Raw genomic sequence first — 15526 nt, 5'->3', positions numbered from 1 at the left:
TAGTGGTTTGAGAACGGCATTCATTAGCCTAATGGTCTCCCTCTACAGCATCACGGGCAAATACTCGGTATTCTATTCCTTTGATACCTAGCTTTGTTAAACCCTCCTCCTATGGGGCAATTCCTTTTAAAATGTCCTGTTTGTTCACAATTGTAGCATGTTTTTGGCCTGGCATCTAAAGCCTGTTGTACTGCAGCTGCCAAGACTTGCCCTTGTTCATTAATGTCTCTATATAATTTAATATATGTGTTTAAATCTCCATGTTTCCATGGTCTAATGGCCTCCTTGCACCATCTGTTTGCTTGCTCAAAAGCTAACCATTTAATTAATGGCATTGCTTACTCTGTATCCCCAAAAACTCTGGTAGCTCTTTGAATAAGCCTATCTACAAATTTAGCGTAAGGTTCATTAGCTCCTTGTATTACCTTAGATAATTGATCTTGTAAATCTCCATGTCCTTGTAAAGTCTCCCATGCCCTAACTGCATCTGCAGCAATTTGTAAATATACACCAGGATCATATCTAATTTGTTGCCATTGACCCACATAAGGTCCTTTTCCTAACAACATATCTAGATTTCTCTGAGGATAACCAGCTGCTGCATTTCACCTAGCTGTCTCCATGCAAAATTCCTCATTGGCAACCTTCAATACAGGTATTGTCCTCCATTTAGCACAGCTTTACACATACTAGTCCAATCTGCTGGCGTCATGCTCAAGTTGGTAATGGATTCGACCATGCTTACAGTGAAGGGTGCTTGGGGACCATAGGTTGTTACAGCCTCTTTTAGCTGCTTCACTGTTTTGAAATCTAAAACATGGTGAATTCGCTGCCCTCCTGCTGCCTCAAATACAGGGCATGCTAATCTTTGAGGTCCTGTCTCAGGATCCCATCTATCAAGTACGGGGGTCGGGGGCCCCATAGGTGGACCTGTTGGTTGGACACTTACACCCTCTGGTGATAGAAAGGTGTTAGTAGCAGCCTCCTGTTGTAACTTTTCCCCTGATGGCTTTTTCTGCTCTAACTTTCTTCCCCTTTCTTACCATCTCGAGAGGCCTCCTATTTCCTGATCTAATGTGTCTTCTACCATAATCTGAACTGAAGGCTTTGGACTAGGCAAACAAAATCGTATCATCATCCACAATGGCAATGTGCCAACTGGCAGAGTTCCTGGGTTCTTCTTTTCCTTTCCCTTAAATCTTCACCATGATGGTCTCTTTGTGATATATTCAACAACTCCTCCTTAAAAAGCCATGGGCTGCATTTTTGTATTATATCAACGTATGCCCTGACTCTTTTTGGTTTTACTGGGGTGCCTCCTTCCTCTAACAATTTACTTAACATTCTTTTGGTTTGTTTTTTGCTAATTTCTGACCCCATATTTCTGCTACAAGGATAACGCAACTCAAACAGATAACTCAAAACAAAACCAAAGCAAAATGAAACAAAAACAGAACAAAAAATCGTTGTATCAATTTTCCTATTTTTATGAAATGTATATTCGCGGTCTATCTCTATCTCTTCCTCAGGGCCGAACAACTTCAAACCTTGAGCCAACCATTTTTCCCAGTTTGCCTGAGAAAGTTCTAGGGATAGGCAGCTTGAAACAAACAAACAACAACAACAAAAAAAACAAATCAAAACAAGAACACATTGTTTTTTGAAATGGTCACCCATTCTCTCACCTTCCCTCAGGGGCAAGCAATTTCACTTACTTCCGAGCTTCAGGTGTTCCCCGCACAGGCCACCAAATGCCGCAGTCTGGCTGGGCACAAATCACGAGCTACTCAAACAGGAACAAACTTTATTTCCGAACTCCTGCGAACGCCGTGCATGCGGCCTTCTCCCAGGACATACCACACACCAACCCGTAAAATCCTCCTCTGGCACTTCCCCAACCAACGTGAACTCCCCAGGAATCTCTTCGAGAACTCCAAAGAGTAGCCGGAGCCTGAGGCGGACAGCAGGGGTCTAATATACAATTGAATACACAGCTTAACATAACCATCATCATCTCAATGGCTTGCTGGCATCACCTCTCAACCACTCTGTTCTAGCAAAAATGCCATGCGTCATTCCAACTCGGCTATGGCTCTCAGCATAAAGGCATTTTGTTCATCTATAACTATAAAAAAATTTTTTTAAAAAACACATTTTAAAAAACAAATCTTTGAGGGGAGGGGGGATAGGAAAGGATAGGAAAGGTAGCAGAATACAACAGTTACTAATATGGCATCATGTAAAAAATGTGGATGTGTAACCCATGTGATTCTGCAATGTGTATTTGGGGTAAAAATGGGAGTTCATAGCCCACTTGAATCTAATGTATGAAATATGATATGTCAAGAGCTTTGCAATGTTTTGAACAACTAATTAAAAAAAAAAAAGCAGAAAACCTCTCAAAAAAAAAAAAATCCTTGGTTTCTTCTATTGCTGAGTTTGTAGTCAGATTCCCTTTGTCTCAGAAATGGTTTCTTTGCGTCAGGACCCAACATATTCTAATGAAGATTTCTTTTTGTTTTAAAACCAAAAGAGCACACACAAGGCCAGGTTGACCCCCCACCCCAATGTTCTAATAATAAGAGAAAACCCCACGTGCGGCACAGGCTGCCTTTCCCAGCCTTGTGCCCAGAAGTTTCTGGAAAGGACAGGGCCCCCTGTTGTTCACACCTGCATGACTTTCCTTAGAAGCCGTTTCTGAGCCTTGGACATGGAAGTGTCAGTTGTTGCTGCCGTGCCGTGATGGCCGTGATGGCCGTTGGTCCTGATGTACTATAAAAATGAAAGCCAGACCTAAGCACTCTGCAGCCCTGGCCTGCCCTCCGCCCTCCTCACATCCCTCCCAAAGCCCTGGGCCTGGCTGCGGGGCCACAGCTGAAGGCTGGGGCTGTGGGAGGCCTGGCTGTTTACAGGGGAGGAATCCGTGGCCTCTGGGCTCAAAGGAGTCCCCCGGGAGCGCTGCTTCCGCACTTCTTCCGCAGGAGGATGGGGGCTGTTTGTGGCCACAGTCCTCGGGGCCGTCCTCAGCCCAGGCTGGGAGTTTCAGCCTCCATTTCTCTGGCCTGGAGTCTCCCAGACCACAGGGAAGGGCTGTTTCCTGTGGCTGGTCTCCCTACCTCTGGGAAGAGGAAATCTGGCAGGTTTAACATTCTCTTGTTTGCTTTTGAGTCTGGCCCCAGAGACATCCTGCTGTGTCACGGACACATCTGTGGTTGCTTCGCCTGGGGAGGGGGGCGGACATTCAGTAATTTCAGGTGCCCACCTGAACCACTGTGGGAGTGTGAGGTGGGCAAAGGTGCTGGGGTCAACCCATCAGACTCCCAGAGACTGAAGTTCAAATCTAGACCATGTTATCGGTTCTCTCTCTGCCTTTGAATAGAAATTTTTTATTGCAAAGGTTTTTTTTTAACCAAATAAAAGAAGCAAAATTTATACTTACTTAGGGCCTCTCTTAGAACGTACAGTAAGCCCGGAGGAATGCAGAGCCCTTTAAGACCTGCCCTCCTTGCTGGCGCAGCAGAGCGCCAGGGCTGGTGTGTAGTGGACTGATGGCCAGCCAGCCACTGCGCGCTGGCTGGTGTGCTGGACTCACCGTGTTGGTGAGAGGCGCGGCCTGGGCAGCCTGACTGTGTTCTCTGGAGGCCATTCTCTCCTGGGCCACGCCGGCCTGGTCCTGCTGTAGAGAAGTCCTGGCTGAAACGTCGGGGTTGTGTCTGGCATCTTAAGCTCAATGCAGATATGTACAGACCCACACCGTCCTATGTGGTGGCCCAGGTCAGGTGCCATTTAAGTTTAGATTAAATTTAAAATTCTGGTCCTCCGTCACTCCGACCATGGAGCTTGGTGGTTCCATGTTATGGGCGCTGTCACGTTGATCCGAAATAGAATGTTTCCTTCACGTGAAGTTCTGTTGAACACACTGCTACCAACCACGCAGGAACCAGTGACCTTCAGATGTGTGTCAGTGTGCCAGGTCAGATCCCCATGTTTGGGAAGAGACAGGTGAGGAGGGTGGGAACGTGAGTGTGAGGGGATAATTCTATAAACTGGATCCACTGTGCGACCCCCCACAGGCTTTCTTTTCCAAGAAGCAGTTTACCTGCAGCCCTGCCTGGCCTAGTGGACAGGACGTGTCACATTCCTCAGCCAACCACCTGTTATCTGCAGGAGAAATGCAGGCCAGAGATAATGTCAATGGGAGGAACCCAAGAGACTTTGGTGACCTGATCCTGAATCTCTGGGAGATAAGGATAGTTCCTCCTAACCATAAAATCGGTGAGAATTTATGGGTAAGAAACCAATTAGAACCAGTCAGCATGAGCCAAACAAAGGGACCTAAAATTGTGGAGGCAGGGGGGACTTGAAAATCTGATGTCATCTTGCTGTCAAGCCTGAGCGGGACTCTCTGGACACCTCTGGAGTGCAGGACAGGGGCATTGTCCCTCTCCTGCCTTGAGAGCGTCCCCTTTCCCTCTCCCTCTCCCTTCCATGAACTACTGAACTAACGCCTATTACTCTGAGCAACGTCTGGAATCTTTGGTTACAAGAGTTGATAGCTCCAGTTATCCTGCTTCCCCACAAGTTCAAGGCAAGCGTATAAAGCAGGGCTTATTTAAAAAGGGGTAACGTGGGCTTCTCCGGGAGGGAGCAGGGTAGCTATCCCGGTCTCCCAGGAAGTGAGAGCGTGCGCCTCTCTAGGTGCCACAGGCTTCCTTTGTTCCCCTGGTCTCCCCCGTCTCTCTCCTTCCTGCTAGTGACTGGGCCAGGAGATGCTGGGAGGGAGGGCCCCAGGGTGAGAAGAGGGGGGCTGAGGGGCCTGGGGGAGTGATCTGGGCCGGAAGGGCCCAGGGTGCACTAACTTTTATAACTCCCTGGAGGGAGGGACAATCTCTGGGACAGGTCACCGTAGCCACAGGTCGGAGCAGGGTGGAGGAAGGGCTCTGAAGAAATGAACATTTCAGTCCCTCCCACTTCCCAGACCCCAAGTGGCCTCCATTCTCTCCATGGACCCTCTGTTCTGACTACCTGTCTTTAATTCTGTCTTGTGAATGGGGTTTGAAGAGGGGTCTCTGCATTGCCTCATTTTCTCGGAAGGCCCCAGCTCTGTGACGCCCACACCCTCTCTTCCTGTTGGAATGGACACCTGGTGGGCAGGGTGGTGCCTGGGGGCTGCCACTTTCTGCCACGTCTCCTTTCTCACTCCTGCTCACTCCAAGTGCTCGCGGCCTCAGGTCCCACACGTGGCCCAGGGCCGCCTGCGCTTGCCGCAGGCCTTCGGAGGCTGCACCCCTGGCCAGCGAGACAAGCATGAGCACCCCCTGCCCTGGTGAGCTCGGAGCTCGTCCTACGCCACAGCAGCAGTCGGCCAGCAACCCAGGAGGAGCTCTGAGGCAGGGGCATTTGAAAGCACGGCTCCTGGTGGAGGGTGCCCAGGCTCCTCAGGCATCAGACCTGAGGCGAGCTCTGCCTTCAAAGCCTTACAGTCCAGGCACAAAAATGGGATTCCGTCTTGAGGGCAGGTGGGATTTTAGTAGTATAAGGAAGGGTCTTTGTCTTAGCAAGCTCATCTTGCCAACCGTAGGCAGACGGCGGGGTCCAAAGTTCAGAGTAAAGGCTTATGTGGCCTTGCAGTTTAGCCCGACACAAGGAACTGGACATTGACCAGCAGGAGGGCAGGAGGGACAGAGATGATGGGAGGGTGTGAGGGAGGTGAGCACCATGTTCAAGAGCAGTGGCAGAAGGTAAGGAGCAGCCGGGGGCTGAAGAGTCAGGAGCAGGGTGGGTACCTGAGCTGACCCCGGCGAGGGGGTCAGGAGAGCAGACCTGGATGCTGACAAGGCCTGGTGGGGGGAAGGGCAGACACACTGTCCCTTTAGCAGCATGGCACCACGCAAAGGCTTGCCAAGGGTCGGTCTTTACCTGGCCTCTGTGTGTTCATTTTGACACCTCCTTGAAGAGCCATCTGATCTCAGTTTGTTCTGCCTCCTCTAGCGTCTCATGTCAATGCCCTTGTCTCTCTCTAGGGCACTTCCTGGTTGCAGGTCACCCTAATTCCAGGCTCACATCATTACCTCCCCGCCTCCATCTTGCCCAGCCCACTTCTAATCCATTCTCCATAAGTAAAGGTGGCTTGGGGCGGGGCTCAGTGGTATAACCAGGGCGGAAGGCTCTGGGTTCAGTTCCCAGCACCAAGAGGAGTGGTGGTCTTTCCAAAGCTAATGTGTGCATGCACCTCCTCAGGAGAGTCATTCGGTGACTGCTCCCGTGGGTGGGCTGTGCCCTGAGCCCCCAACCCCCAAGACAAGGCTGGAGTTGCATGTCCCATGGTGTCACACACCCGCGTGCTCAGCGGGCTTCTCCAGACCCAGACCCAGTGGGCACACACTGAGAACGTCCCTAAATCACCCCACAGCCACCTGTGAGTGTCCCTGCCAATGTGCTGTTATTGTCCCCATTTTACAAACAAGGGAGCAGATGGGAAGGGGCTTTGCCCAAGGACACACAGCTTGCAATTGGATCCAACCCATCAAGCTGAGGTCCAAAACCCACCTGCCTACCATGCAGCCTCTTTTTCACTTGTCCTTGTGACCTGGGCAAAGCCTGGCTAGTTCAACTGAGGGCAAGTAACTTTTGTGGGTCCCTGTGAGGGACCAGATGGTCTACTTGCTCAGAAGTACTAAGTTCATTCTCCTGAGGCTGCCTGAAGAATAGGCTTGAAACGATCAAATGGAAATGTGGCTACACTCATTGATTGACATGTGCTTTCTGAGCTCTGGCAATATGTCCCGGCACTGGGCTCAGTACTGGAGACGTAATGGGGACTGGGCTTCTGTCCTCTGCCCTCAGGGAGCCCACAGGAGTGACAAGTGTTCAGAGGCTCCTGAAAAATGACACAAAACAAAACCCAGAGCATCGCTTCTCTGATTGCCCTGGGCCCGAAGCCCTCGTGGATTATCTGTATCTTCCTTCTCCTAAAAGTAGCTGCCTGGTGCCCCTGAGACGCGCCCTGGGGTGCTGCAGCGTGCCAGGAGCTAAGAAGGCACTTGCCCAGGAACCTGAGAGGTCCCGGGGCTGCAGCCATCCCAGAGCCAGTGCTGCCATCTGCTGTCCACACAGAAGATGCGCCACGCCCATCCCCGGGGCAGGCGGATGGCTTCCTTCAGAGATGAGCCCTGAGCAGGGATTTGCCCCAGGTCGCTCACTGGGGCCGTCAGGACCAGAAACCAAGCTTGGGTTCCTGTGAAAGTGGAGGCACATGGACTCGGACATGTGGAAGGTGCAGGCTCCAGACTACCATCCAGTTTCTTCCCACCTCCGCCTGTCTCACTTGCTTCTTAAAAAAGGAATGTTAACTGACACAGTGTCACTGTAGATCTTTATGGGCTCTCCGGTGATATTCCAATACGCGTGCACAATGTGTAATGATCACGGCAAGGACAGGTCTACCCCCTCAGACATTTGTCATCTCTATTCAATTAATTGTTGGCAGCTGGCTCACACCTGGGGCCCTGTACCTGTCAACATCCTCTCTCTCACCCCTCCGCCCGCCCTCCCCAGCCTCTGGTCACCACTGTACCACTCTCTACCTCTAGGAGATCATTTTTTTTTAGCTCCCACATGTGAGAACATGCAGTATCTGCCTTTCGGTGCCTGAGTTATTCACTTGGTGTCCTCCAGTTCAGTCTATGTTGCTACAAACGGCAGAACTTCCTTCTGCTTTGTGGCTGGGTGATGGGCCACTGGGTGCTCACACTTGGTCTTCTTTATCCTTCCATGCGTCTGTGGAGACCTTGGTTGACTCCACGTCTTGGCTGTCACATTTGTGGCCAGTCCTCAGGGAATCGCACCACTGTGCTTCCAATGAGGACTGCCTGCCCCTGTCTATCTTCTCCAGGTTTGCCCATCTGGGCTTCGTCTTGGTCAGAAGCAAATAGAATGTGAAGGAAGCGTTTGAAGTCCTGAGGGCAAGTGTCGGCTGGACGGGCACCCCCAGCACGGGGTGTGCTCCTGGAAGACTTGGTCTCCTGGGAAGCTGGTCACTCTGGTGGGTGCCTGACCCGTGCCCTTCCTCCAGCAGCAGGGCCAGTGCTGGAGCGGGAGGAGGGCGCACTTCCAGGGCAGAGCAGCCATGCACAGGGGACTTGCCTCTGTCTCCCAGGGCACAAGGGAAGCCACGTTGAGCCTTCTCTCCTCTGGGCAAGCGCTGTCAAGGACTTGACATCCCCTCTCCTGCCTCCACCCACCCCCAGTGGCAGAGGGCACGATAGGAAGAACGCCTTCACTTTTCCCAGGAACAAATGGCAAATGGGAGACTCAAGGGGCAAATGGGAGACTCAAGGGACAAATGGGCATCCTCAGATGACATGGTCCACCCCAGTTGGGCCAGGCTGCCTTAGCCCACAGTAAGCAAAAGGAAGACTTCCTCTCATTTATCCACAGATCACCTCCTACAAGTGGTCAGTGGAGACCTTAACCTAGCCCAGCCTCTAAAACATAGGTAAGTAGTGGACCCAGAAAGCGGGCAAGGACCACAGAAAGACCTTTCCTTGCTTCCAAGGATGCCCGGAAGGTGGAGGAGTGCACATCTTGAGGCCAGGGGAGGTGCTATGGGAACAGACTGGAGAGTGGGCCGGGCCGAGGGCGTGGGTCTCCCACGCCACGGGAAGTCCTTGGATCTTTGACTGTTTATTCAGTATCCTGGCCTTGGCTTTTTATGACCATGTCACAGAGATGGCCTGGCTTCAAGCACTGCAGCAGCGTCCTAAACACCTGGGTCTGTGTGTACCCCGTTTCCCCCGTGGTCCGGTGAGACAGAACGTTGGGACAGCATGGAACGGGCTGAGCGACATCTGTCGGTCTTCCCTGTGGCCCTCAGAGTAGGCAGAGATCAGGATCGCCTCTGTTGCCTTTGTATCTCGACCTCCAACACTACTCGGTGCTCGGCCTGTGGTGCTTACTTGGATGAGCGAATGACAGAAAGCAGGGGAGGAACAGCCTATCAAATGCTGGAGGCACTGACAAAGGAGAGGCCTCGACTGGCGTTGGGACAGCGTGCAGCTTCAGGACCACAGCTCGGTGCGCGAGTGTGTCTGACACTGATCTGTGTCTACTCATCACGCTCCTCGGTGCTTTTCGCCCCCTGCCTTGCTGACACTCACAGCCAGGCATGGGGATGGGGAAGCGTGAGGAGCACGTGGGATCGGGGTGTGCTGGTGGCAGGGCTCCCTTCCCAGCCCCAAGCTCTGATTGCCCAGCCTTCCCTCCCCAGCAGCCAGGCCTGCAGCCTCTGTGGCTGACCTTAGGGCTCCAGGGGACGCAGCTGTGCTGCCCAGAGGAAAAGCACACAGCCGTGCCTCGGCATCTGGGAAATAAAGATGAATGCTACTGTTTCTCAATTAAAACACCCAACACCCGCACACACAACTTTGAGCATATAAAAATGCTCCAAAATATTAATAATCAAAATTATTACTATTGCAATTTTTTAAGTTTTTTTTTTTTTTGAGAGAGAATTTTAATACTTATTTTTTAGTTTTTGGCGGACACAACATCTTTGTTTGTATGTGGTGCTGAGGATTGAATCCAGGCCGCACGCATGCCAGGCGAGCGCACTACCGCTTGAGCCCCTACTATCGCAATTTTTAAAAGCTAATTTCCCACTTGTTGACGCACATGGCTAGAGGGGCTGGCACACCCGCCTGGCTTTGGAAGCTGTAGTCAGGTGACGCCAAAGTGTGTCTTTTCCAATCTTGTCCTTAGAGACCATGATGAAAGTTTGTCATTTACAATTTCATGTTACCTTAAAAAGATTTAACAACTGGACATTTTAAAATAAACATTTTGAGTTTAATACATTAATTAAAAGCATGTCTGTCACAACTCGGGATGCCACCCGCCTTGGTGCTGACGTTTTCCCATATGATACGACCAGCCCGGGCTGGAAAACAGGCTGCAAAGCTCAGGGGAGGTGGAGGTGCGTGGGTGGGTGGGGTTAGGAGAGCGAGCAGGACCCTGAAGCCCCTCTCGACCCTCTGGAAAGAAGAAACCAACATGGGAGCGGAGCGTGCAGGAGGCGGGCTGCAGAGGAAGGTGGGCGAGCAGTCGGGGGCCGTTCTTGCCACCGCCTGCCTCCTCCTGGAGTGTCAGAAAGGGTTGTCCAGGATATTGACTCTCATCAGGAATTTGTTCTTTTGAACATCATGGATGTTTACCTTGCCCGATAGGATCTTCTCCCAGGAGGGGAGGCTCAGCACCGTTTGAAGCCACTGGTCCTCCAAGCTCTCCAAGGTGGAGTACCACCACTCCTGAGGGCACAGAGAACGGTGGGTTGGTGCTCTTGACCCGTGTGAGCCGGGCGTGTCCAATCCCAGGATGCTACGGCCCCCCAGCTTTCCAAGTCGCTCGACAAGTGACCTGTGGCCCACAGCAGCCCCGGGACATGGCCTTCTCTCTCCCTCTCTCTCTCTCTCTCTCTCTCTCTCACACACACACACACACACACACACACACACACACACACAATTCATTCCCCTACCCAACAACACCAAATTTAAGGCGAGGTACTAACTAGGTTTTTGCTTTGGAACAAAGCAACCTGCAACATTCACAAGTCGGGAAACAAATGTAACGCAGAGGGGAAGAGGGAAGGAAGACAGGGTGGAGCCATGCTAGCAGGATTTGCGTGAGGGAGAGTCCACAGGGACATAAGGGGAAAAGGAGGTCACAAGCAGCCCCTTTGTGTGGGATCCCAGACAGGCTGTGATGGCCACGGGGTGGAAGGGCAGTAGGGCCCAATCCCTATGTTGGAACTTCACCCCCGGTGATGGCGTTGGGGAGCAGGGTCCTTGGGAGGGATGAGGCCGTGAAGGCCCTGCCCTCCTGGATGGAATTAGAGCCCTTAGACAGGGCAGGAGGGAGCCAAGCTTCCCCCCTGCACAGCTACCATGTGAGGATGAGCCAGCGGCACCATCGCTGAAGAACAGGCCTGGCAGACACCAGATCTGGCACCTTGACCTTGGACCTGCAGCTCCCAGACCATGAGCAGTAAATTCCTATTGTTTTAAGCCGTGCAGGCTGCAGTGTTGTCTCAGCAGCCCGAGCGGGGGCCCACACCTTGCTCATGTTCAGCCAGCATTTCTCCAGCATGTTCCCCTGTGTTTCCGAGAGCCTCAAGGCTGTGTTCAGGAACAGGTCGCAGTTCTGCCCATCTCCCATCAGAATGCAGACGTAGGCCATCAGGTGGTAGAGTCGCGGGTAGAAGACGGGGCCAGTAGTGTTCTGAGCCACAAGACTCTCCAGGTTCTAAAGGAAAACAACAGAATGGTACAACCAGAGTCCGAAACAGCTCGCTGACCACAAAGTCATTTCCTCCACAGATGGTTTGGGAACATTTTAAATATATGAGCAATCAAGGGAAAAAGTGTGTTACAGAGACGTACCTACTAAGTATGGTAGATAGAATGGTAACATGAGGTAGAGGGGCCGCCAGGGCCCACCCCAGACCACGGTGGCCTGCCAATAGTTTTCTACAACAACTTTTTTTTTTCTTTTGGTAGTATTAGAGATTGAACCTATAGCCTCACTCGTGCTAGGCAAGTGCTCTACCCTTGAGCCACATCCCCAGTCTGTGACTACTTTGAAAACAAAACATCTAACTCTCATTATCAAAGCAGTACAAGTGAATGATTGAAAATTTAGGAGGAAAGTTGGCTAGTTCTGCACATAAGGAGCTTGGAAATCACCACGTGGTAAACGAGTCGAGATCTGAACAGACCAAAACCTGCCCAGCTCTTCTCAGATCTGTAGGAGGGGCGAGACACAGGACAGACAGCCACCCCCAAGACTGCAGACAGACAGGTGCACACAGGGCCTCCAGAGCAAGCTGCTGTGGAAACCAGTACCAGGGTAAGGGACCTGCACTGCACCGGAGGAGTTCAGAGACTCATCAGGGGCCATCTGGGGGTTAAAAACTCCAGGCAGAAGAGGTGGAGCAGGAAGCGCCAGGGTCTGTCTCCCACTCAGACAGCAGCCGCCTGGCAGTCTGCAGGACTCAACTCTTTCAAAACTCCGGGGTCCTTGGAAGCTTCACACGGGTCTGGGTTGGATGATGAGTTGAAGCAAATTTTGGCCAACTTCAGCACTTAGCACAGTAGCAGCTGCCTGTCTCCTGCGCCAGCCCCGCAGCAAGCAGCTGTGACATGTTCCTGAGTGACCTACATACAACTTGCTGAATCCAAGATGGACAAAAGGGACCCTGCCCCAGATACCTGGGATCTGCACTCTGACGGCTGATTGCTGCTTTTGACACAGAGGGACAGTCCCAGAGGCAAGCAGCTGGCAGGCAGTGCACCTCCTGCCGTCGTTACAAGCCCTCCTCTGGCTGCAGGGACACCCAGGGCACTGAAGGGCTGGTGAACCTCCCCTCTCTTCTCTCTCCCCTGCTTGAGCATTCCAAAACAGCTGCCTGTATGCAGAGAATTAGGAAGTGACTGTGCACACCCAAGGAAAGGCACAGGCTCCGAAAGACCAGAGAAGAGCTTCAGTGGCCTTCCTGCTGATCCAGGGCAAGAGACAGCCCAGAACAATGAAAAACAAAAACAAAAAAAAAAAGCAAATGGTGGGGAGGAGAAAGAATCTGATATCCATCAGAGCTACCAAACTGTTATATGAAAATCTATAATATCAGACACATAGAGTTTAAATCAAAAACAGTTATAAGAGACAAAAGAGGGGGCTGGGGGTGTGGCTCAAGCAGTAGCGTGCTCGCCTGGCATGTGTGCAGCCCGGGTTCGATCCTCAGCACCACATCCAAACAAAGATGTTGTGTCTGCTGAAAACTAAAAAATAAATATTAAAATTCTCTCTCTCTCTCTCTTTCTCTAAAAAAAAAAAAAAAAAAAAAAGAGAGAGAGACAAAAGAGGAGTTTGGTCATTAAAAAATGTTCCAAAAATAAATAAATATCTAGATAGATAGATAGATAAATAAAAGAGGTTCCACACAGCAAGAGGAGGTTTATGCAAACCATCAAAATCACAAAGCAAGAACTGGCAGAACCGAGGTGGAGACAACCTAGAGGAAGAGTGGGAGACTGGAGGACTCCACTCTGGACAGAAGGGACAAGAGCCAGAGGAGATCAGTGAGGAAATAGAAGATGTAAGAAACCGGAAAGGCTCAACCACTGTGCAAGATGTAGAGTTATGGAGACAGGTGGAGGAGATGGTGCTTGATAGCATTGCTGAATTGCACACTTGGAGTGGGCAGCTTTGTGCTGTGTGCACTTGACCACCCCCCCCCAAAAAAAAAGGGGGACAATAAATAAATTTGGAAAACTTGCATTTTGAGAGTTTCACCTCCAGGAGATTGACCAGGATCTTGCAGCAAATATGGGGGCGGCGGGTGGGGGTGGGGTATTTCCTTATGCTTCCAGCAGGGAAAGGCAAAAAGGGATCATTTTGAAATATACCAGTGCTCTCAGGAGGACCTGCGTAAGCAGTCTCGCCCCCAGGGGTTCATCAGAGCAGTGGCCGACTGCCGCACTCCTGTCTCCCCTCGGAGCGGCAACTGCACTGCACTTGTGAGGCTCAGGGTCCAGGCTAAGCAGGCTCTCTAAAGACTGCGCCTAGTCATGAGGCCACAGGACACCCCCGCTCCCAGACACCTTATATCACACCACTAAAGACCTTTTACACTGCTTCCTTGTACCTTGTACACCATGTCCAGCTATCAAGAAAACATTATACGGAAAAGGAAACCAATTTGAAGAGACAGAGCTAACAACAGAACCAGGCATGGCAGGGACATTAGAATTGTCAGTCTAGGAATTTGAAGCAACTATGATTAATATGAACTCTAATGGATAAAATAGATGGCAAGAAAAACAGAGATGGAAATCCTGAGAAAGAACCCAAAACAAGTGCTAGAGATTAATAAAAAAGAAAATAAATGCAGAATGCCTTTGATGGGCTCATTAGTAGACTAGGAACAACTGAGGAGAGAATCTCTGAGTCTGCAGGCATTCCAATAGAAACCTCCAAAACAGAACAGAGAGGAACACAGAGCAGAATGTCCAGGACTGTGGGAGAGCAGAATGTGTCTTGTAGGGCAGACCCCAAATGGCTGTAGGTAGGCTCCTCCGTCAAAGCCTCCAGCAGGCTGCTTGTAGCATGCTGCCAAGGTCATGGACACCTTGATTCAGCAGAGGCTCTCAAGGTCACACACAGGCCTTGTGAGGTAGGCCCACTTACGTAACCTGTGGACAGTGGCTTTCTTTGTCTGGCCTGCACCAAAAATAATAGCCTATGGAAATGGCCCAGGGAGTTGGCTAAATGGAATTGGCTGGGACTCAGTAAGTCTGGGGCTGCCACCACCTCTGAATAAAGAAGGTCTGCTCTCCAGGATCCAGACTCTGCCCCCCCAGGGTCTGAGCCTCCACCCAGCACTGTGCCCCGTCCCAGTCCTTGCCCCAGGCTTCCATCCCCACTCCCTTCCTGAATCCAAAAGCCACCGTCTTCTTAGTGTTTTAGGCCTTTGTTGTGATCCCAGCGCGTCTGTTTGTGTGTGGCCTTGCCTGTCTTTCGTAAGAATGGGTTTTATCACTTTACCATTGATGGACCTTCACTTAATCACCTGCTCATTTTTCTGTCTGGGTTCTCACGTATTGATCAGGTTGACCACAAGTGAGGGGCACTTTCATCAGTACTCAATTCATCCCTAAAAGTGACAATGACAGTTGACTCATTCACCTGACATTTGGGGAAAAGAGACACTTGGAATAAATTAAATCCAGTGTAAGATGGCCAAGAGTATTTTTTTCTGAATGACCTGGAGTTAATCTCAGATTCCTCCTGAGTATCTTCTTAAGTAAGAGACATCTACTCTCTCCAGTGACATTTTTAAAGTAATGCTTTATATAACCAAGCGATTTCCCTATCCCCAGAGCCAGCGCATGTTGCACAGATCTGAGCTGCAGACCCCTGTTCCGTGTCATGTCACCTTCAAGTGGGCAAAGTCTGAACATCCACCTGTTCGGAGGCAGTGATTTGGTAAGCTGGGAAGAGACCCTGAGGTGTTTGTGGGGGGGAGCGGTAATGAGCCCTCCCCCAGGCCATGTAACACTCTCTACTCTCTCTTTTTTTGAAACCAGGGCCTTGTGCACACAAGCCAAGCACTCCACCAACTGAGCTACGTCCCCAGCCCCAAGCTCTCTTCTCACAAAGCAGGAGTGACAACATTCAGAGCTCAGTGAGCGGCCCTGCTCCGTGGGCCCAGCTGCCTTGTTCAGGTTTTATCATTCAGCTTGTCTAAAGTGGGCCTGGGTCTTCATGGCCTGAAAGACTTGGAAACAGACTCTTGGTTTTTACAGATGAGAACGCAGCTGGGCCCCTACCTCAGTTCTAGCCGCGTAAGACCCTCAGCAGAGATCCCAGCCAGGCCCTCCCAGACCTCCAGCCTGCCTAACTGTGAAACAGAAGCGGGTGCTGTTGGTTTGTTTTGTTTAGGTGCTGGGGATTGAATCGAGGCTCGCAC

The 15526-nt window shown here is 51.0% G+C and overlaps 1 protein-coding gene across 1 annotated transcript in view; it reads right to left on the bottom strand.

The window, feature by feature from the left end:
* Positions 1 to 9824: 9824 nt before the first annotated feature.
* Positions 9825 to 15526, bottom strand: part of Adcy10 (adenylate cyclase 10) — a 54729-nt gene continuing 49027 nt past the window's right edge. Inside the window, exons 31-32 of the mRNA XM_076831366.2 lie at positions 11113 to 11301; positions 9825 to 10304 (exon numbers count right to left, since the gene is read on the bottom strand). Of these exons, the coding sequence (XP_076687481.1) occupies positions 10143 to 10304; positions 11113 to 11301 (351 nt within the window). The 3' untranslated portion in view covers positions 9825 to 10142. The remainder of the gene's footprint in view (positions 10305 to 11112; positions 11302 to 15526) is intronic.

This window comes from Callospermophilus lateralis, chromosome 13, assembly GCF_048772815.1.
Source record: "Callospermophilus lateralis isolate mCalLat2 chromosome 13, mCalLat2.hap1, whole genome shotgun sequence".
Taxonomy (NCBI): Eukaryota; Metazoa; Chordata; class Mammalia; order Rodentia; family Sciuridae; genus Callospermophilus; species Callospermophilus lateralis.
Note: the sequence above shows the minus strand (reverse complement) of the source record. Positions and strands in the feature narration are given on the sequence as shown.